We start from the raw sequence: 22,973 nt of genomic DNA, 5'->3' as shown, positions 1-22,973 counted from the left end.
TTAGGAGTTTGAAATCTAAGGTTTGTCTCTGGTCAACAAGGGATGTGTCTACAGCTGACTTGGAGTGGCCAGTGGGCCCAAAATGAGGGTGAGAAGGGAAGGAAGAAGTGAGAAAGAAAGAATATGAGGGAAGAAACAACGGAAGGCTATTGAGGAAAGACATTCTTAGATATTGAGTAAAGACATTTCTTTTATGGTCTCAAACAAGGATGAACATCACCATTTCTACTGAAGAGAATTTGTGGGATTAAACAAGTAGCCCATTGTCACCTACATAGTACATAGTAGAACATATTTCAATCTCCAGTTGGCTTCATTCTACAACTGTGCTTTTGCCAATCCCTCATGGAAGGGAGAGAGTTAGATCAGCCTGCCCTATAGATGACCTACACCAGTAGTTCTCAATCCTCTGTAGGGCTTGTTAATTCAGATTGCTGGGTCTCAGTGTTGTGATTTGGTAGATCTGAAGTGGGGCTTGAGATCTTTCATTTTAATCAGGTCCCCATCTGCTGCTGCTTGTCCTGGTCTGGGGAGTACAAATAGGAAACCAATTGCTACAGAGGTTCTTCCCTAAATTGAAAGAGTACTTTCAACTCCTGATGCATCTTTCTCCCCAGGGATCTTCCTGCCACCAATAGGTTGGGCTCCCTTCCTTTAGCACTCCCAGTCTATCTTCAAGGCCTTCCCCAGTGATTACTATATGCCTGAGAAAGGGTATTTAGTGTCATTTAAGAAGCAAGCCTTGGGCTGGAGTTGTAGCCAGTGGGAGAGCACTTGCCTAGCATGTGTGAGGCACTGGGTTTGATCCTCAGAATGACATAAAAATAAGTAAACGTTACAAAATAGAAGCAAACCTAATAGTAGTCTGTGCAAACATAGTGGGGGGAAACAGAATCACAGCCCTCAGTTTACTAGAGCTATACCACCTGCCTTCCTCTTCATGCTCTTGCTTGCTGTATGAGCAGTACAAACCCCAAAATAAATATTAATTAGCCTTGGTGTCTGTCAGAAATATTAGAATTTGAATATCAAGAAGGGAGATTTTTTTAAATGAACCACTATGTGTTGCTTAGATAGTAAATGTGCCTCTTGCTTCTGAGAAGCAGAACATCAGAAAAAGGAAGAATGTGATGGGGGGTTACTTCAGAAAACTGAGGTTTTCTCAGTTTGTTGCCTACTCCTTTACTCTCAGAAGACCCCTTCCTCAACAGCTAAGCAAGGACAAGAGCAAAATTATTTTCTTTGTTCCCATTAAGCATAACAAAAACAAGTTGGAGTTTTATGTTGTTCCCTAAAAGTAGCTAGGTATCATTTTAATACAATGTAAATAGACTGGCTATCTTGCCAAAAGTGCTGAAAGGTAACCACCCTTCATTTCTAGAAAGGTGTAACACAAGTTGCTTCATCAACAGCTAGGAAGCAATATAGTGTACAACAAAGCCTGGCATTGACTACTGGAAGAAGCTCTGCCAGTAACTTACTGAATGACCTTGGACAGGTACCTTTCCCCTGACTCAGTCTATTTCTTTATCAATCAGGTGACAGACTGAAATCAGATATATAACCTCTCAAATCCCTTCTAGTGCTCGCATTCTATTGAGGCTAACACTGCAGCCCTGCAAAGGACAAAGATTTCATTATTGCAGTTTAGTTATCTTCATCCTGCTTTAAGTTTGATAGGGTGGTTTTTCTGGTTGTTGTTGTTTTGTTTTGTTCTCTGCTGAGGAAATGAGAATTTGGTGTTGGCTAGTCCATTCTTGAAGATAATTCACTCAGACTCTGTTGGTAACACATTAAATCCTAGGCTAGTGCCTGTGTTTTCCCAGACTGACTAGGAAAGCCAAGGCACTGATTTCTCACTTCAGCCTTTGTCTGCCCCATCAAAAGTCAATAGAGACACTAGGTATGATGGCACAAGCCTGCAATTCCTGGAATTCCAAATTTGAAGTCAGCCTGGGCAGCTTATAAAATAATAATATGGGGCTAAGGATGTAGCTTAGCAGTCAGGATGTATAAGGCCCTGGGCTCCATCACTAGTATCACACATGCATGCACACATGCACACACACAAACACACAATGTCAACAGAGACCTTTCTTTTTTGTTCTGTCCACTTAGTTCCCAAGAGAAATAATCTTTCACATAGTAGCTCTCACTTGCCTGTAGCTCCATACTTCTAACTGCCTGCTACTACCTCCAATAAAACATGTAAAATTCGTCATATGAATTCATCATATTCCCCCTTCCCTAATTTTTCCCACATCAGAAAACTCTACTGGACCTATTTTTTTCATTCTCATTTTTCTATCTCAGATATGACCCTTTCTCCTTACTTACACTGTTCTAATGTCTGGCTCTCATCACATTAAGTTACCTCCCAACTCAACTTCCTGCCCTCCCACATGTCTCTCTTCCTCAAGCTACTCTTTAATGATGTATTTCTAAAAATTTCTTTGCTGGTGTCACTTTCCATGCTCAAGGAGCTCCGTTAACTCCCTGTCATCAATTTCTCAAAGTTTTTCTTTTAACCTAGTACCATCTCTGAAGCTCTTGCCTCTAGGCAAGGACCTTCACCTTCCTTTTGTACTCCTGGTGATTGAACGTAGGACCTTGCACATGCTAGACAAGTGCTGTACCTTTGAGCTATACCACCATCCCAGATCTTCTATTTTTGCCAAACCAAGTCTCTTATAAGCAGATGCAATTCTATCTCTGTGCCTCTGATTCAATCATACCCTTAGCCAATGGTTAAGTGCAGGGACACTAGAGCCAGGATGCCTCTTCCTTGCTGTGTGAACATGGCCCACCTGCTCCTTAATCCTTTTCCTGATGACTCAAGTCTATACCCTCTCTCCTTCTGCCTCTTTCAGAAATTTTTATTTAGGGTAAAAGAAAATAACCTGGAGAAATGTTGTCAACCACATTTTAAGTTTCTAAATAACCAGAATGCACACTTGTGAATGGTAGACATACAACATCTGCTTCATTTACAATGAACAGTATTGTTTTCAACTTCTATCCAAAGCTCTATGACCTGAGCCCTACCTAAAACCAGGCAAGCTTTGAGGCAGATCACAGCAACAGAATTAGGAAGTCTGTCAGGATGCAGAATGTTCTCTGTGGTCAAAGAAATTATTTATATAATAAGCACCCAGGTGGTCTATAGGCCAATCCATTGTTACCAAGATTTATGGACAGGTAACTTATGGGTCATACTGGTTTTTGCTTCAGATCTGCACATGTGTCCAATGGTCATCAGACAATGGAACAGAGATACCAGCTAAGAAAGAAACTCAATATGAATATACAAAAATTATTAGAGTTGGTTTTTCTTTTCTCTGGGTCTTAATAGAACCTGGTTGGTTCCACCTTCAATCTGGGTAAAGTTATGACCCATAACTAACTTCATTTCTGAGCAGAATAACTTATTCATTCAAGTAATAATGGCCCTGTATGTGCTAAAAGGAAGTATGCAAATATCTGTTTTCAAGACACAAATCATCTTTTTTATAGTTTGGGTGTGTGATTTGTGAGTCATTAAGGCATCAGATTTCTTTAATGTCCCATCATACCATTCATTTTTCACCTTAATAAAATGAAAGATCTACTCGTAGCTTCAGCCACAGCTGGTGGAAGTAAAACCAAGTTGGACTGTTTTGATCTGAAAAGGTAAGCCTAGATGAGAGTCAAGGTTAACAAGAGAAAGACCACTTGATCCAGAGGTCAATATGTAAAGTGGTCATGAGCAAACTCGCACCTTCCAGGAGCTAAAAGACTGGGAAACCCAGACAAGCTCCTTTGGGTATGATGCCACCCAGGGCATTTTCTCATTTATTCTAGGCAAAGTGGTGAAGGATGACTTCTTCCTCCACCTCTTCCAAAGGAAGTCACAAAGTTATCTTAGCTGTAGTGGTGACCATACAGGTGAGGGAAGGGGATTTATTTGCTTGGTCTGGACCTTAGTAATAGATTCTGTTATGAAACTTCAATCCAATACCTCAGTCAAAGGTTTCTGATGTATAGTCCAGCTGCTGTCTCAAAGTTCACAATATTAAAAGTTTGGTCTTGTTGAAGAGTGAGCCCTTTAAAGAAAATACAGTCAAATGGGACAAGGATTGCACAGATGAGAGAGAAAGTCATTATCTTCTTGGTGAGAGAAGTCTTCTACACTAAAGCAGCCCCCAATCTGATAAACATTAACTTACACCTTCAAAACATCTTGAAAATATGACTTACAAAGTTGTTCTCAATCCTCTGACTCATGGTCCAGGCACAGAAAGAAAAACACTGAAGTTTTTAAATGTGATCCACAGATCCCTGCTCAAAATCACTCCAGAAGTTTTTAACAAGCAACTCCAGTGATTCTAAATCACATATCATAAAGAGATCAACCATCTTAAATTTTCTAAGGCTAAAGAATTCACAGCAGGAATTTTCTCTTATTGCACTGGGTCACTCAGAAGAAACCAGAATCTTTGAAACTCCATCTAAAGGCTTCTCCTTGTCCTCTCAGTTTCCAGGAATACTGAGGAATGGAAGACAGTTTTCCCAGTCAGCCTTATTAGGCTATCTGCATCTGCTCTGTTCCACCTCCACCCTTGCCCTGACCTTCAGAACTGAGGCCACCACTAGTCCTAATGGAAAGTCCTAGCAGCATCTCTCTATTCTATAATATAGGAGCAATTTCCTAGAGCTATATTCAGTCTACGGAAGGAAGTCTCTGATATTCCGAGACAAGCTATTACTAAAATAATGATTATGATGATAATCACAATGCACTCAGCAATGTCCTCTTCATGAGTTGCTGAATCAAAAGCATGTCATACCAAGCTGGATTTTACCCTAACCCTTGCATGTCTGTTGAGTCAGTTTGGGCTCTATGTTCAAACTGTTCCTTCTGCAAGCATCATGTCCTTTTCTTAGACTTAGTGTGGATGCTAAAGCTCCACCCACTCACTGGGGTCCCTTGGAGATAAGAGATTGCCAGGGAAAACCTAGAGGAGAGTTAAGGAGGCTCAAAGAGCCCCCTGTACCTGAGGTGACTTAGAACTATCCTGAGACCTGTAACTGACTTCTTGAATTTCTTCCTGTGGCTCTACTGGGATCTGTCCTGGGATTGTTAATCTTTCTAGGATTAGGACATGAAGGCTCATCTTGGAATTTCCTGGGCAGTGGTGGGGATAGGGTTCCTTTAGGTTTCCAGAAGGTAGGAGGAGGGGGCTAAAACTACATGAAGAATCTGTCCTCTGTGCCTCCTACGTGCATAGTTCTATACTCATCAACACCACAGAGGGTGGGTGGGTAAGGCAAAGAGAATAAGGGAAAGTCATTTTTTATCCTTTTGACAGATGTCGTGTTAAAATCTTGTAGGGGAAAGAGAGCTGTAGGTGGGGGGGAGGAGCAGGGGAAGAGATAGGTTAGAACTAATGGTTCTAATGTCTAAATGTGGCCATCTGGTCTAAAGTGACAAAAACATGAACAGCATTTAGTCAGAAGCACTGTGACCCTGCTTCTATATCTGGAGAATATGGATGGAATAAATATATATTTCAATCAATTTAAACTACCTTTAAATCAACTGAGTATCCCCACCCAGGACACAGACCTGTAAAAGGCTGGGGCCTTGGCATGCATTTCCAAAGAGAAAGTAAGTGTCTCCTGGGGAGTCATTACAGCACAAAGAGGAAATCTGCATTTAATCAGCCCATCCGAAGGTGGAATAGAATTTCCGTTCATTGATTTTATCTTTGCCTTTTGGCTCCTGTGAGAGAAAAGACATACAGCTAAGGCCAAAGAATCTAACAATACCTCCAGACCCTGTCAGGGGACTTTTGTATTCAGGAGTGGCCATGTTTCTCCTAACAAAGTCTAGCATGATCCTGGATTTCCAGCAGAATTCTGTAAACAGTGAATGAGTGGATGGCAAGGGCATTCAGCAAGCAACCACTGGGTTGCAAGCCCAGGGTCTTAAATTGACTTATCTGACTTTCCCTCACAGACCTTGTTGTTAAAGACTTAGAGCAATACAATATCTAAAGTTTGGCTTCCAGAGAGGAAATGAGAAGCAAAATCAGACCCACCTTCAGGGCTCTGGAAAGATGGCACTAAGTCTATGTCTGCAGGAAAAGTGGTTGTGCTTGTAACTAAAGAACTTCAAGTAGGTCAGCCAAGCTTATGTAAGGAAGCGTCTGCCTGTCTGGGCTAGGTAGAGGATGTGGGGGTGGAGAAGGGAGGGGACCCAGAGCATCTGATTGAGAGGAAAAAAGCATTCAGTAAGGTGCCAGGACTTGAATCTACTCTTCTTGACTATTCTGGGGCTCAAGAGCCTGAAAGGCAGTCAGTTCTTATAATAAAGAGGTGATCAGGATTGAAGAATCTCAAGAGCTACCACAACTAGTTCAGTCCTCCATTTTACAGAGAGAAAAACTGAGGCTTCGATGAGAAAATTTGCCCAAGGTGTCAGTTTAATTACAAGGAAAGCTAATATTAGAAACCAAGCCTATAGTCTTTTAGGAGGATGACTGATGATTGTTTTTGAACTGTATACCTCTATTGTTTGTTTGTTTTTTTAACCAGGGATTGAACCCAGAGCTGCTTAACCACTGAGCCACATCCCCACCCCTTTTTATATTTTATTCTGAGACAGGATCTCCCTAAGTTGCTTAGCACCTCACTAAATTGCTGAGGCTGGCTTGAACTCAAGATCCTCCTGCCTCAGTTTCCTGAGCCACTGGGTTTACAGGTATATGCCACCATACCCAGCTGTATACCTCTAGTGTTAATAACAAAACAAATGCTTAGCTGCTCTTTTCTTTAAAAAAGCAATAATGTTCCATGACAGATGTTAATGTGCTTTACTATAGTAATGACTTTAGTATATCCATATGTATCCCATAACATCATGCCCTATACCTCAAGTATGTGCAATAAAATTCTTAAAACACACACAAGAACAGCTAGGCAGGGGGATGCACACCTGTCATCCCAGGTACTTGAGAGACTAAGGCAGGAGGATCAAAACTTCAAGACCCATCCTGGGTATTTTAGTGATACCCTGTCTCAAAATAAAATTTTAAAAGGGGCTAGGGATGTATCTCAGTGGTAGAGAACTAGCCTAATGTATGTGAGGTCCTGGGCTTGATCCCTACCTAGGATCATGGTGGTGGGGGGACACCAAGAAAACACTCATCCTAATATCTAAATACTACTAATATAGTATGGGCTTTATAAAAATCTCCATACAAATAGAACTTTAAAAACAATGTGATTAACAATTTAATATATAAAAGATTTCCCCTGAGCCTCTCTTTGGTGATCACTGGGATATTTTTGGTGCTCTTTCCTCCTGAGTTCTACAGACATTATCCCTTCAGTACTACATAGAGCGCTTGCTTCTCCTTCCTTTCAGAGTTCCAAACACATGGAATCCTTCTTGGAATTAAGGAGTAAGAACACCTCAGAATCAAGGTTGAATAAAAACACTTCCAGAATCTCCTTATCACCAGATATCTTTTCTTAGTTATCTCAAACTCAAATTCAAAATAAATGCAAATGCTAGTAGAAAAAACGGGATGGGAAGAGTGGACTACAGGTTTGGCTTGATTACTGACTTGCTGTATGAACTTGAAAAAACTGTGCTCCTCTATGAATGAACTGAATTAGATTATGGGAGAAGCACTTTCTTCTCAAGTTTTGAGAGCCCAGAGATCTGAGGTTTTTTGAAAATGAAAAGCTACCATTTTCTTTGTCTTTGCTGCTGCCATGCTTCTGAAAACAGGTCTTCTCAGGAGGGGAGCATAGGAAAAAAGGAGTCAGGAGAGAAATGGTGTGGAGAAGAAAAAGTCAAAAAGACAAAAACAACTAATTTTTATGTTTTTGCCATGGGTTAAACCTACCCAGAATAGAACTTCAGTACAGGGATGGCCTTGTGTTTCATGTCTAGAAGGAAAAATATTGCTTCCTCTACCTAGTTCAGGCCATTGAGTACAAGCTACGCAAAGTTAGCCTCTACTGAAAAATTAAGCAACACCTTTACCGTCTACTCAGCATATTATAGGATCTAAGATGCTTTCACACTTCTAAGCTAAGTGGATTCTCCCAGCAATTCTAAAATAAGCAAAGTAAGGATGGGTTCCACTTTAACCATGAGAAAACAGAGACCTAGTCAGGGGGAGTCACTTAGCTATCCCAGAAGCAGAGGCCAGAAAAAAAACCTCAGATCTCTGGGCTCTCAAAACTTGAGAAGAAAGTGCTTCTCCCATTTTGTCTTCTACCACTCCCTCCATCACTTGTCAAGTCTCCTAGAAGGGCCAGTACAGTAGGCATTCTGCAGTTTTTAATGGCACAAGTGAAAACAGCAACAGATTGAGTTAGACCCTACTATTCAAACAGTGGAAGATAGAAACTAATGCACTGGCAGCATGACAGATGAAGAGGACCTCCCCCGCCCAATGCCTGGAATAGAAAGCCTGACCTCCATAGGTTCTTCTATCTCTCCTTCTTACAACTCTGCCCCAGTGCACCTCCCCTCCCCTCTCTTCAGCTCAAAATGGCATAAATAAGCAAGTTAGAAAGGCTCTAAAAATTTGGCCTATCTCAAGAGTCTTTGATGCACAAAGGAAAACTACAATAAGAGAGAAAAAGTTAAGTCTAGCTGGATTTTTGTCCACATTAAAGTCAGGTAAGAGTCAGCTCCAATGGTCTCTAAGGACTCTTCTGAGCTTTGGTTCTTGGATTTCCACAATATTATCCCTCAAGAGTTGGCAAAATCCTCAAAAAAATGAGGTCCCTCAAACATTTCCTCAGATTCCTCATGGTCTACTCCTCAAGCAGGTCAGCCACAAAGGAAGCTGAGAGGAGGTGGGGGTGGCCAAGGTGGATCAAGTGCCTCCAGGGATCCTCCTGAAGAGACTTAGACAAGAAACTCAATTCCCTCTCACAACAGCTTAACATCTCTATGCTTCACTGCTTCCTTCACGCAAGAGACGAGTGGGACGTGAGCTGCTGTGGGAGGAAGAAGGGATCGATCAGTGTGCTTCTCATGGGCAAGCAAGGGTAATGCTGAAGAAGGCCAGACCTCAGACATCACTCCCTCCAGTTGTTGCTATGTCAGATAAAAATTGAAGCTTTTACATATATTTACTTAAGCTGCTATTTCCTTTAGCTCTGGAAATCACTAGGTAGCAGCTTGAGGCATGAAAGAGAATACATCTGATTAGGAGTCCAAAGACATGGCTTCTAATCCTAAATCCATCATTACCTAATCCTATGTCCTCAGACTCACTGCTCCCCTCTCTGAGCCTCAGTATCCACATCTGTAAAATGGACACAATAATGGTTTAAAGAATGGTATGGAAAAAAGGTGAAGAAATAAAGTGAAAATAAGCTCCTCAATTACCTTCAAACTACCTATAATCACAAACTGGATGAAATCTTAACAACCTAAACATCAGCAACACATGCTTAATATTTTACAAGACACTTTACACAACCTTCATCACAATGTATTCTTGTAATCCAAAATCCCTTAGGACATTATGATTGAGCCTATTTTCAGAGAAAAAACTAAAGTTCATGAGAATTTTGCTTACAGGGTCTGGGGCAAGGGGAAACCTGAGATGAATCATTTAGTTCCTGACCCTGTTCCCATCAACAAAGCAGAAGAAATGACCATCAATACACTCAGAATAAGTTACTCTGCCAGGGCCAGACCTGGTACCCTAGACTGCTTCCTCTGGCAGGTTGCCGGTACAGGTATCCTGGCTTTGCATTTCCTAGTTCAGGAAAAAGTATCTGCGCCTGAAGCACATAAATGCTGCAAGCATGTTTTCTTTACCAAGTCTGAACTAGCATTGAAAAGCATCTGTAATGGATGAGGGTGAACTCATGACTGATCAACCTGTTCCCATGAGGATGCCCGCCCTTGGCCCAATTTTTGGCTTTTTCTTCCCATGACTACTTTGATTTGGGCCAGGTCCAAATGCTGATGGGTAGTAAAACCAACTTCGTGATAGGTGAGACACAACTTCATGGGTAGAGAACAAGCACATCTGCAAAGCATTTTCTCAACTCTTACCCTATCTGATCCTTGACATCATCTGAGAGTAATACTGGTGGTTTTACCAGTTGACCATATAATACCCAGACAGAAAAGGGGAACCTAAGTGAGCCACAACCTAAGGAGTAGTAATTGGAACTCACATTTCTTGACTTCAGTTCCAAAGTTGAGAAATGGTCATGAGATTGTCACCATCAACAGTAAGCTAACTGAGGTTCTGAGGCTGCTAATCATGGGCAGTCCTGGCATACCCTGACTCTCTGTCTTGCTGCTTTCTAACCTTTATCCACAACCAAAGGGCCCCCCTCCATCCAGCAGCAGCTTTGGTACCAAGGGCCAAAAAGGCTTCCCCAGGACACCATGACCTGGTTTCTAGTATGAGGAACTCTAAAAATAGCAGGCCCTCATTAGTGGGGCCAGATGGCCCAAGCTGCTGTGCCTAGGGGCTGGGTTGTGGTCATTAAGGATGTGGTTGGTCTGTCAGCCCACTACTAACCAGGAGAGGCTAGGCCACTGCCCAATAGGTCTTGCTTAATGCATTCTACCATCTTCCTTCACATCCTCTTACCCATAATTTAAGGTACTTATGCTCTGGTCCAGGTTGTTATTTCATTCTCAAGAAAAAACAAACTTTAATATTCAGTAACTTTAGGTTTCTAGGGCACTGCTTCACAGTCGTATCACTCCATAGGTTTTTAAGCAGACTGGGGGATGGAGGAGCAGACTTAAGCTTTCTACATTGATTAGTGCCAATTTGCTTGTTCCATTCTTCTACATTTGCCTGTTAACTCATGTCTGAGGCCTCAGATCTGAGTCCTTTTTAACTTCTGGAACCTGCTATGACACATACTGTTGTTAGTATCCATTTTATACTGAGCTCACTGACCTCTCAAGCCTGATTTCAGGAAAAGGGGCCAGAGCAAACTGATGGAGACCAACCAGCTGGGGCCTGTGACCTGTCATAACTACTTAGAAGAAAGGTACAGCTGGTTGGCCCTAGAGGTAGGACATGTTCTGCATAGAGGTGTCCAGAGCACATGGATGTGTCCCTTTATGTACAATCAAGTATGTTTCATGCAAGACTATTGTTCATCCAAGTATATCCTTAGGAGTGTCTCTCTCAGAGACAGGAGTGCATGTCCTGGAGGGTAAGAGTATATCTAAATATGTACCTGTGTCATATGTGCACGTGGATATATACTTTTGTCTTATATGCAACTGTGTGTGTTCGTACATGAAATATGCACATGAATGCCTCACAAGTATCCATGGGTGTGTACCCTGATTGTGTTAAGAACAGTCAAGTGTGCATGTGCACCATACTTAAATGAATATACGTGCTTTGAGTGTCAAGGGGACAGCATGGTCCACCTGTAGCATCCCTTATGTGTTCCAAATATGCTCCAGATGTGTCTGAGTGTTTTGTGTGTACACGTGACCTAAAGTTTGGGGGTTGGTAAAGGGCATGAAGAGAAAATAAACCTAAACCACTTTACTCCCCTCAAAATTTGTTTCTAACAGCCTTCCTTCAAGACACCTGGGTCAATCTGAGACTTTAAGCAAGTTCCTATCTCTCCTTACCTCAGTTTCACTGGCAGTAATGAGGTAGTGGGCTCCATGTATGTGTTCTTTCTCATTCTCATCTAGTTACTTCTCAGCTTAAGAACAACCGGTTCATTCTGGGTTCCCTAACCACCACCACAGTGTCAGTATGCAGACATGTACATGGGGCTTAGCACCTGAAGATGTCTCACCCCAGCTCAGGCCCCTCAAGACATTGCCTCCCTAGTCAGTCATTCGACACTCATTTTTCCACTGGTCTAAGCCAAATGGATTAAAAAGAATAAGCACATAACCTTGGGACATATAATCTTCACCAAAATCAGGGAAAATAATATGAGGTTTATACAAATCATTCTTCCTCATATTTTGGAATGAATGTGGGAACGTGTAAGGGTAAGGAACCAGCTTTTAAGTTCAAGGCATACTCTTTAAGAACAAGACCAGAATTCGTGGAAAAAAAAATGCAAACAAACCAGAGCTCAAAGGGCTACAGAATTTAGAGCTGTAAGCTTCTCATGCATTCCTAGGCAAAATGATATTCAGATAGACTTATAGTAGATCTAATAGACGTATCTGAAGTTCCCATAAATGGTTCAATACAACCTAGTAAGCATTATCTAATGGCATCTGCCTAGTTCTTTCTGCTATCTTGACTGATTTTTGTTAAAAAAAAAAAAGTTAGAGAGAAGCAAAGTTCAGAAGGCATCTTTAGAATGAACCACTTGCTCAAACCACCTAGTATTGGTGGATAGATGGTAATTGCTAACTCCATATGCTATGCATCTTCCTAGCACACCACTTCTAAGCAGCAGCACTGATCTGAGCCAATCAAAGCTATTTTCTAAGACTCAATTTCCTTAGCCATAAAATGAGAACTGTCTTTACCTTGCCCACCTCATATGATCATGGAAAAAAAGACTAATGTGTCAGGGAGAGAAAACTATACAATAATTTTATTCTCTTGCCCTACCCCCAGAGAATTGAGAAGTTTCCAAACAAAATGATGCAAAAAAGGTGAACAGTGTTGATTTGTTCTATGTAGGTCACTGGTCAAAAGCCTGTGCTTTCTAAAACAACAATCATATCATGAAACCCAGCAATGCTCATTACAAATCCTAGCCAAAGATTTGGTGGCCAAGAACTGGTTTTAATTGCCAAGTGCCTAGGTTGTTCTGGCTTAAGAATGTGCTAAATAAAAACACAATTAATTTTGGCTTTCTTCCAAGCTCCTCTTTTAGCTTTGCAGGAGACAGGAACAAAGCTAGTTTGCTATTCATAGCAACATGTGTGTGAGTTCATGAGAATGGAGTTGAGGATAAATAAAAGAAAGGTTATTGTTTTTAAAATCCAAGCTTTTGACCCAGGAGCTAAAGCATGGGCCTTTCTAGGGAGAGGAGTTTTAAAAACAAGAATCCTCTGTGCTATGTTGGAGATAACTGAGGCACAACAACAATAAGACTTGTTCAAGGTCAGTCAGTGAACAGCTTAATATTTGCAGATACTCTTCATTTTTATGGAAGGCCTACTGAATGTCAGACTTCTTCATGTAGCAGTCACTCACTGATTTCTGCCTCAGAGATTTCTCAGAGATTAGTGGACCCAATTTACAGAAAAGAAAATCAAGTCAGAAAGGCTAATTCACCCAAGGTCACAGAACTAAAACTGAAACAATCTCCTAGTTCAGTGATCCTGTTTTCCATCACATCATACAGATTTCCCAAATCACTCCTAAAAGACCAGTGTGACTTGTGCATCTCACAGGTCCAGGAAATCACACCCTTATCAGTCATGTTCTAGCTCCAGCACTACCACTACTGTGTTTCTGGGGCAAATCCTTTTCCTCTCTGGGCTTTATTCCCCAGCTTTAAATGAGAGGATCAGACCTAGCAGCTCTAGAATCCCTTCTGTAGAAGATAAAGCTGGTTGGAATGACTTAAGTAGTACTATGACTTTCCAGAGCTTGAGGCAAGAAGACCAGGCTGGAAGAAGCTACATGGCAATGAGTCTTTGAGCCTCATTTTTTCTCATCTATAAAATGGAGATAATTTCTCCTCTATCCACTTTATAAAACAAAAGAGATCAAGTGAGTCAATGTGTAAAACACTGAAAAGTTTAAGACAATGTTCCAGAGGGACAGTCAAGGATCAAGTAAGTATTCACTAGACTTAGCTGCTTTCTTCTAAATCCAAGTGGAGGGTACATGCAAGTTATGTCCAATAAATCTTGAGTTGTCCTGTGCAGGTCAGACTGGATTTGTAAAACAAGCACCTCAGTTGTCTGCAAGGTTCAAAGGAAATAAATCCTCCACTCCCTTTGGGTCCTATGCACAAAGCAGTATCATTTTGCTTTTGTTCTGAGCCCTGCCACCCTGCCAGACTTATAGAGCCCTGCCTAGAGCCAGACACCTGGCTCCTCCTGTGCATCTGTGACAATGCCAAGGCACCCACTGCCCAGCCCTCTTGCCAGCCAACATGGTTCACAGAGAGAGGAGGAAGGAAGAGAGTGGGTAGAAGAGAGGCTGTGGGAGGTTCAGCTAAAAGTAGCTGCTGCCTTTAGGCACCACACTCTGAGGGGGTGGGGGTGGGTTCTTAGCACATCCTTCCTGCTGTCAGCTGGGCATAGAGGTGCATGGTATCCCCTCCTCTAATGAAAGCAGGCAGGCGGAAAAATTAGCTGCCAGAGCCATTCCCAGAGCTGGCTACAGATGCACAGTGCTGGTCTCCTCTGAGCCCTGAGGGAGGATGGCTACTCAGCATAGGGCTGAATCCACAGCTCCTAGTCTTCAGGAGAGCTAATATGGCCTTCAGGAGACTGTGCTCTCCCCACCCCCATCCCACTGCCTGGCACCCCAAGGACTGCTGACAGGCCTGCTTCCCTCCAGAAAGTTACATAATGCTCTTGTTCTCTGCTCTTAATTCTCCCAGCCTCTTCTCAGTTCACTTTCTCCAATCAAACCTGAAAGAGTATTAATGTCTCTGATCCAGCCAAGAGAACACAGAACCAGAACACTATAAGGAAGGTAGAATATTACAGTGGGCAGTGGTATGATGTGAGAAGTCAGGATCCTAGACCCATCACTGTAACCTTGAACCCCTTTTCTCTTCTGTGGTTTTGTTTTCTTACATTAAAAAAAAGGGGGAGTGTGGGTAGGGTGCTGCAGACCTTGCAGGTACATTAATCTCTTCCCTAAGTGATTCTCTGGGAAGCAGGGCCACTTAAATGAATGACTCAACTCTACCCTATAGCCCAACCATTGATGTCCTGTTTCTCTGTTTGGCTGAGCTGGGCAGAGTCTTCCCCTCTCTAACTTCAACTTCCCTAATGACTAAAATCTGCACTGACAGGGACCTCTGTCCTAGGCCTGTTTCAAGCAGACCCACTCTGCTTTCTCCTGTTTTATGTAGAAGTTTCTGGCTAAAAGTTCTTTTAAGAACATGGTTCTTCTGTTGAAACCACTCCTCATTTTAGTGACATTGAAAGTGAGGTCCAGGTGGGAAGGGTCTTCATCAAGTTCTAACAGCAAGTGATTGATACTAGGGCTCCTGAGGCCTTTTCCAGTGCTTTTTCTTCTACTGCAGGTCTGCCTTCTATAAGCCATCATTCTATGCAAGAACAACTTTCCCTTCATCTGTGCTATCAACTCTTCACCCTGATGCTTGAAGCGCAAATGTCCAATCCCTGTCAGGGGCCTGCAACTAGCACAGAAGAGTAATAAGGGCAAGAAAGTGCTGAATTCAGACATCTTTCTTTTCACCTTTCTTCTTCCTCCTGGTTGCCCCCTTTGATCCTTTCTTCAAAGCTTTTCCCCAAGTACTGTTCTGTCAGTGAAACCCCTTTAAGTCTCAAAGAGTCATGACTGCATCCTGACTACAGGATTCAAAATGCAGGCTACACTGGAAGCACTGAAGGATACGGTGACAAGGGTCCTGGGTTTTACGTCAGACACTATCACTTCCTACTTTGTAACTGTGAGAAAGTCACTTAATATGTCTTGGCCTCACTTTCATAAACTAGTTTTAGGTTTGAGGAAGGAGTCAACAAAATAACTGGGAAACATTTTGCTCATTACTATTAATAGTGGTGTTATGATTAACTGAGTGAATTAATGCTTAAAATACTGCAGGAAGTGACTGGGCTGTCAAAGCAGCAAGTCTCTTATCTCCTAGGCTTTCTCAGACCTATGAGACTGATTCTATAACTATAAGAGGCAATTTTCAATTATTCATAAGGCATATCCCTTTAACAAATTAAATCCCAAACTGGAATACTCTTGGTACTCAATTCACTATATGGCTCTCTTCCCTGCTTCCTAGTCAGCTTTTGCTCAAAGAATAAAACATATATTTCACCTGTTATAAAAGAACCCTAAGCCCAATATAATTAAGAATGCAAATCTATTACCCCCATAACCACCCTGTGACTCAAAACCTGCTAAAAGGAACTGTTGGATTACATACTGGTTTTGAATAATATCCATGATCATTTTGATCATTAATATTAGTCCCAAAATGGGCACGGATTAGAGCTGATGAAATCTTTGAAGGTATCTAATTCACCTCTCCTTATTTTGTAGATGAGGGAAAACAAATTTCAGAAGGGAGAAGTAATTTATCTGAGGTCACCCAGCAAATCAGCAGAATCTTTTCATCATTACAAAAATGTGAAGGAATATTTTTTCTTGAAGGGTTCAAACGATCTTATAGCTGATTATAGCTGTCGTTGGGGATCTGCAAGGGATAGGTTCCAGGACCCTTTTGAATACCAAAATCCAAATATGTTCAAAACCCTTTTGGAAAATGGTGTAGTGTTGGCATAAAACCTAAGTACATCCTCCTGTGTACTCTTTTTATTTTTAATTTTCATTTTTATTTTACTCCTGTGGGTTGAACCCAGTACCTCACATATGCTAGGAAAACACTCGACCACTAAGATATACCCCCAGCCCCACCTCCCATATACTTCAGATAATTTATAATACCTATTAAAATATAAATGCTATCAAACAGTTATTATATTGCTCAAATATTTTATATTTGTTCATGCAGCAGAACCTGCAGATACAGAAAGAAAACTATATTTTAAATCCAAATACCAGAAAACCCACTCCCTAGGTTGAATTATTTTTAGAGTGGACACAAACCTTTAGAACTCATCAAGGCTACCACAACTCCTGGAATAAAATTTCACCATCTGCAAAGCTTACCTATGCCCATGTGTGATAAGCTAGATTCAGACTGAGCTAATATTTCCCTTGAACCATTCCATAGCAGTCTCTTTTGCCTCTGGCTAAACATTCTCATCACCTCGGGGAGATTTGAGAAAAAATACTGATGGGGGGGCCCCCACCATGAAGAACTCAATCAGATCTCTCTACAAAATGTTGTTAGTCTTGTTAACCCCCCAGTTGACTCCAATGTGTAGCCAGGGCATAAATCCACTGGGTTAATGAAAACAATTCAGCCAAGCAACAAAGAAAACATGTACTATTTCCTGGACTATTTGAGGACAAAATACATTCTGTTTTAAAGCTACATCCATGATGCTCTGCTTTTCCAAAGAGGGGAAAGGAAAGTGATACATATAAACTACAGTTGTGTTACTGGATCCAGTTATGAAAGATCTGGTTTGTAGGCACTGAAAGAAAATAGAGAGCTCTGGAGACTGCTACTTGATTTATCAGGAGTAAGATGCTAAGTAACTTAAACTCCTTTTTCTGAAAAATGATACCTATGAACCTAGCATATTATGATGTCTATAAGCACACAACAAATCCCATATGATGTTATCCTCACTAACACATTGGTAGGAGAGGTGACAGCATAGTCCTATGGAGTCTGCATTGGTTGACGATATACAAACAAAAATCAACAGGCTCCAACTCCAAGAGGGGGGCTATGGTGAGAGTCCAGAAGAGTGAACATTAAACTCATCATATTAAACATTAATTTGAATCAACAACTTGAGTGATACTCAGTTTTCAAATGATGGAATGCTGGAAGAGACTGCCAATCTTATATGTGAAGTGAAGAAGAAAATAAAAAAAGCTAAAACAATCACAAACCAAGCAAAATAGAGCTGAATTGATACTCTGTGAGAAGGAACTGCTAATTTATTGCACAGCATGGAGAAAAAAACTTTAAAGTCATAAAAATCTAGAATAATGGACCAAACAAACAAAATGTGTATTAACAAGTATGGTTCAAAAATCTAAAGTTCAAAAGACCAGCTGCACAAGAGAATAGAGAACTGAACCAGACAGGAAAGGATTTCAAACTATAAACTCCAAAGGCTAATGCAGTGTCTTTTAACTTGGGCTGCATATTTGAATCACCTTGGGAAACTTTAGATTAAGAAAAAAAGCTGCCTGAGACCTAGCCCATTCCAATTAAGTCAGAAACTCTCAGAGTAGGGATCTGGCATAGGTATTTAAAAACTCCCCAAGTGATCTAAACGTTCAGTGAGGATTGAAAATCAGTAGAAGGCTGCATTAGACATTACACAGATAGATCAAAGTCCCTTTGTACTTGATCCCAGTCAGGTGGCACTTGGAGTAGAATTATCAGTTCTGGGCTGCACATTTTTAAAGAAATACAGAAAAATATGTGTTTCAAAAAGAAGGCAAACTGCATTAAAACTGCAGTTCTTTCAAAACATTCTGTATTTTAGGCTTCAGCAATTCAACACTGGCTTTAACCTTGACGATCCCAAAGAGTGACTTTTCATAAGTGCGACTAATGGGAACTTTTTGATATACATCTAAGACAAAAAGGTACCATTTCATAGACTAAAGAATTCTGTGCAAAAGCACCATACAAATGAAAGGTTTTAAAAAGCACTAAAAATGAAAGCAAGTAAAGCTGAGGAAGTTAGTATGACTTCAGGCATGACTCTCACACATTTTCCTCCCTACCCAAAACCCTTTCAGTTTCACACAAGCTGGGAATGATCAACTCTGACTCTCCCACCTCTCTGTTGGAAACAAACACCCACTCTCATCCCACCAATCTCTCTTGACTTTTAGCCTTCTCATCTGTAAAACGGAATAGTAATCATCCCTACCACCTCAAAAGAATGATGAGATAGTCAAATTAGAAAGGATGTGAGCTACTTTGTAAACTTTATTAGGCCCATGCACTAACAAAGGGTTATTAATATAGCCATTACTGGACTGTTTCCCAAGCCTGCTCTCTCCTTGAGGCCCTTTTCCATTTTGTACTTTGGTACCAAGGAAAAGCACAATGAACTAAATACTCTAGAGCTAGATCCACCTGTGGACAGAAGATGTTCTGGGCACATATTGGAAGAGCTAAGCTTTAATCAAAGATTCTTAGAAGTCAGAGATTCAGTTCACCTAGAACAAGTTGCAGATTTAGAAATAAGGCCTAGCGAGTCTGAGATTCACCTCCTCCATCCCATTTCTTGGGACAAAGCCACTGGAGCTAGCTGGAGATTCTGTGAAGGAGGTCTTCTAGACAGGCATTATTTTGAGAGAAAGGCATAATTCTCATATCCCTGTCCAAGAGCAAGCACTGGGTAGATCACAGGCTGAGACTAAAGAGGACATACTTAACTACAATCCCCGCAACTACCAATGTGTCTCATCTGATCAGTCAAGTACACACTATCTAGGCCTCACTACAGAACAGTAGAGCACCTCCCCAACAAGATTTTTGGGATCCCTCAGCTCCTAAGCCTGGCTCCAAGTCCTCTTCACCAGCTCCAAAACCAAACTGACTTTCCCAGCATGTCTAACTTCCCCAGTCAGAAACAACTGAACCACAGAAAGAACACCCCCTCCAAAATGCACACTACAGGGGGGCTGGTCAGCGTTCCCCAAGCCACAAACAAAATTGGGGCAAACTGCACAAGCAGATGTTGCAGGTTCTGACAAGGCACTCTTAACAGTAGAAAAATGTGCTGTTTATTCCCATCGAGCTATCACTTCGCTCTCTCCATGCTGAAGTCAAAAGTTAGGGTGAAGGGAAAAAAAGTTTTTCAGGACCTTCAGACTTCTTACACCAAAGCTAGGTAGTGAAATGATCAGTTAATCTTAAGGAGGGAGTAGTAACTATAGAGGGACTTGAACCCATAAGTTTTCCAATTAACAGTCCCCATTACTAGATAAGGCTAGGCTCTGTATTCCGCCTGTGAACATGTTTTCTAGGCATTTGCAGTTAATGAGCATTTTGTTCTTTCTGTGTTCCCTTCCTAAAAGCACCTCTACAAACCTCTCTGGGCTGCAGTCCATGTAGAGACTGTGGGGCTTGGGCCTTTAAATGGTGGGCTCCAAAGCTCAGGGCACAGTGTGAATGGGGGTTGCTAGGATACCAGTAGAGGGCATTTTCTTTAATTCTTTGATAGGGAGCTGGAACCAAAATCCCTGAGCTGGGATTTTGCCCCTCCTGTAGCAAAAGCTTATCCTGTACTCAAAAGAATCAGAGAGGGGGAAAGGAAAGAAAAGACATTTATGGGGAACAAACAGGTCAATTCAGAGAGGAAAACTCCTCTTCCTTACTTCTCATCCTCTTCTAGGGGAGGGGGATTGGTGGTGTTGTCAGGGAAGGGAGAAAAAGGAGGAAAAGGGGAGGAAATGGGAAAGACTAAGAGAGAAGTCAGGAGGAGGAAAAAATGAAGACACATCAAATGCATAGGGTTCCATTCTCTGGACTGGATTTCTCATATTCTCCCACTCTTTTCTCTTTTTGCATGCCCTCACACTTCTGAAGGAGAAATGCCAAACCTTTAGGATTCACACAAGTAAAAAGTCACATTGCCACCTTTTGTTCTGTACTTCCCAAATTCCTGTTTGGCTGCTCTAGGATGGCCTGCCATCTGGCTAGGCCGACCCCTTATTTGCTTAGAGAAAAATGAATTTGAAAGGTGTGAACTACAATAGCTAAATTACTGATGGAAGGCTCATTCAAGGTACCCCATATAGCCTGAGGGGTTTAGGTGGTGGGAGGAAGACTGGCATGGGTGACACCCATCCATCCTAGCACCATTTAAATCCTCACAAACCTCAGCACAAGGAGGCCATTCAGAACTATGCTGTCTTTCCTCATTCCTACCACCACCACCTCCATCCACACTCAGGAGTGTGCACCCACACAAAGGCGTGCAAACACTCCCACAAACATACTGCTACCACCCTACACACATACATTCCAAAAAGCCTTTCTAACAAGGGTCTGTCAAGCACTCAAAGGGGAAGGCATTTCATGACACTACTTAGTCATAAACCAGAGTCAAAGACTAGTTAGTGTTAGAGACCCATTCTCCCCTTACTGAAAAAAAGGAAGTCCAAAAAAATTCCAGTGTTGCAGTCCCCATTTCCTTACCCCACAGGTAGGCCAAAAATTCCTTAGGTAATATTTATTCTCCAGATACCAGTACACATATTCAGCCTCTCCTCTTATCATCTCTTATTTAACTTATCATTTTCTTTTCACTTGACGTTCCAGTTCATCCCCCTCAGCCTTCAAGTACTTATGGGTGCCCAAAATCATAGAAAGCAAGAACTTGGAAGTTAACTAGTCCAATCATTTCAAAATGCCAATATTAGAATGAATCCCAAATCCACTGAGGAAGGAAAAAAAAAAATCCCCAAGGTCAAATAGCCACTGAATGAAGAAAATTCCAGTCTGCAGCTGCCCAGCCTTTTCCCCATTCTCCAACACTGTTTCAAAACAAAGTACCTAGGTAAAACATAAACTTACTTTAAATAATATCTCTGAAGCTAACAGATTCAAAAATAAACAACTCACTAGATTCTCTTTGCAAAGAAACAAGTTCTTGGTTTCACACAAGGGGTCCGCACAAAGGGACCAAAGAGTAATCAATAATAATGCCAGCAAACCTCCCAGATCATGCTTATGCTATGGTACAAAATAAGAAAAAAATAAATAAAACCACAACTCAGTCTCTCACCCACACCGAGTCAATAAGAATGTGCTTTGTGGCTCAAAACCTTGACTGACGCCATTAAATAACTCTCTGGGTCCTGTAGTCAGAACAATTAGAAGGGCCCCTTCATAGTCCCTCTCCCTTTAAAATCAGTTTCAAAGAGAAATTAACAACAGGGCATGGAACTTGTCAGCATAATGCTAGCTGAATTGCACATCATACATGAGCAGCCACCCACATTGGTGTAGGGGGAGCATGTGTGTGGATGTGTATGCACCCTGATTCATTGCTATATGTGCCAGAAATGGCAATATTTCAAGTCAGGTAAGCAACGGAATGAGGAAGACCTGACTACATCAACAAGGGAGAAAAAAAAAGTAATATGTACACTGGCATCACAGACAAAATTTTCCTAGATTTTCCAAGAGCTTTCTTAGCATAAACAGAAATATAACAAATAATAATAGCAACCACTGCCATTATCATATGATACAAACAAGCAGACATATCTCAAATTGAAATATAACTTCCAGCTCAGGTTTCCTAAGCTCTCATCCCATTTCATCTAGACTTCATTTTGGGGTTCAAAAACTCTTAATTTAGCACATTACATACATTCAGTTATGGTAATGTATTAATTAGACATCTGTTCTTAAAGCAACAAACAAGAAAGAATACCACCACCACTTTTTCATCAGAGCTATCAAGTTCTATTTAGAATGTAGTTAAAGAACATTATTGCAAATTACCCCAAAGGAGACATATTCAATACTATTATTCCCAATGTAGGTAAAAAGCTGGCTTTTGTTTTTTTTGGAAGAGAACCAGAAAAAATCTTCAAACTCAAATCCAGGGGTACAATCTCTGGGGAAAGAAGCCCAAACATGTCTTGTCGAAGTCCTCTCTTGCCAATTCAAAAGATCAGAGAACACTTTTATGTCCCATTCCACGATTCCAAAGAAATTGATATTTAATGCTTTAAGAAATGTTTTAAAGGTGGCTTCTTTCCAAATTGGAAACTGTGAACCCTGGACAGCAAATTGAGATTCAAAGGACACAGTCACCAACTGCCAGCTCAAGGAACCCCACAGCGTCACTTCCTAAATTCTTGCTTCTCATTAGAGATTAAAGAATCATTTTCACTAAATCCATTTCTTGCATCAATTTTCCCCTTCTAATTATCCAGTGCAAGACTGCCATTCCCAAGATCCTAAAATTCACCATGCTCTTCCACAAACCCCTTTCCCCCTACCCCCACCCCAAACAAACCCAAACGCACACCCGAATGGCAAGAGAGAAATTTTGACTTAAATTCCCTAATGGAGTTTAAAGGTAGTTTTTAAGAAAATGAGTTGACACGACACCACAAACAGCGAAGCCACTGTTAAGGATGCAGAGCTTGCTCCATGAACGTCACATAGATGGAGAATACACACACGCATGCACACTT

The 22,973-nt window shown here is 41.3% G+C and overlaps 1 protein-coding gene and 1 long non-coding RNA gene across 8 annotated transcripts in view; one reads left to right on the top strand and one right to left on the bottom strand.

Moving 5' to 3' along the window:
• LOC306651493 overlaps window positions 1-22,973 on the top strand; it is a 543,249-nt gene that overhangs the window by 337,275 nt on the left and 183,001 nt on the right. The gene's annotated exons all lie outside the window — the stretch shown is intronic.
• ARHGEF9 (Cdc42 guanine nucleotide exchange factor 9) overlaps window positions 1-22,973 on the bottom strand; it is a 267,373-nt gene that overhangs the window by 113,339 nt on the left and 131,061 nt on the right. Inside the window, exon 1 of one of the 7 annotated variants that reach the window (XM_079124085.1) lies at window positions 5,606-5,761. The exons of 5 other annotated variants lie outside the window; for them this stretch is intronic. In XM_079124085.1, coding sequence (XP_078980211.1) covers window positions 5,606-5,695 — 90 coding nt within the window. In that variant the 5' untranslated portion in view covers window positions 5,696-5,761. Of the gene's footprint in view, window positions 1-3,997; window positions 4,233-5,605; window positions 5,762-22,973 lie in introns of those variants that run through there. One more of the 7 variants, XM_079124090.1, reaches the window with a different exon arrangement.

The sequence above is a fragment of the Sciurus vulgaris genome (genome assembly GCF_902686455.1).
Source record: "Sciurus vulgaris genome assembly, chromosome: X".
Taxonomy (NCBI): Eukaryota; Metazoa; Chordata; class Mammalia; order Rodentia; family Sciuridae; genus Sciurus; species Sciurus vulgaris.
Note: the sequence above shows the minus strand (reverse complement) of the source record. Positions and strands in the feature narration are given on the sequence as shown.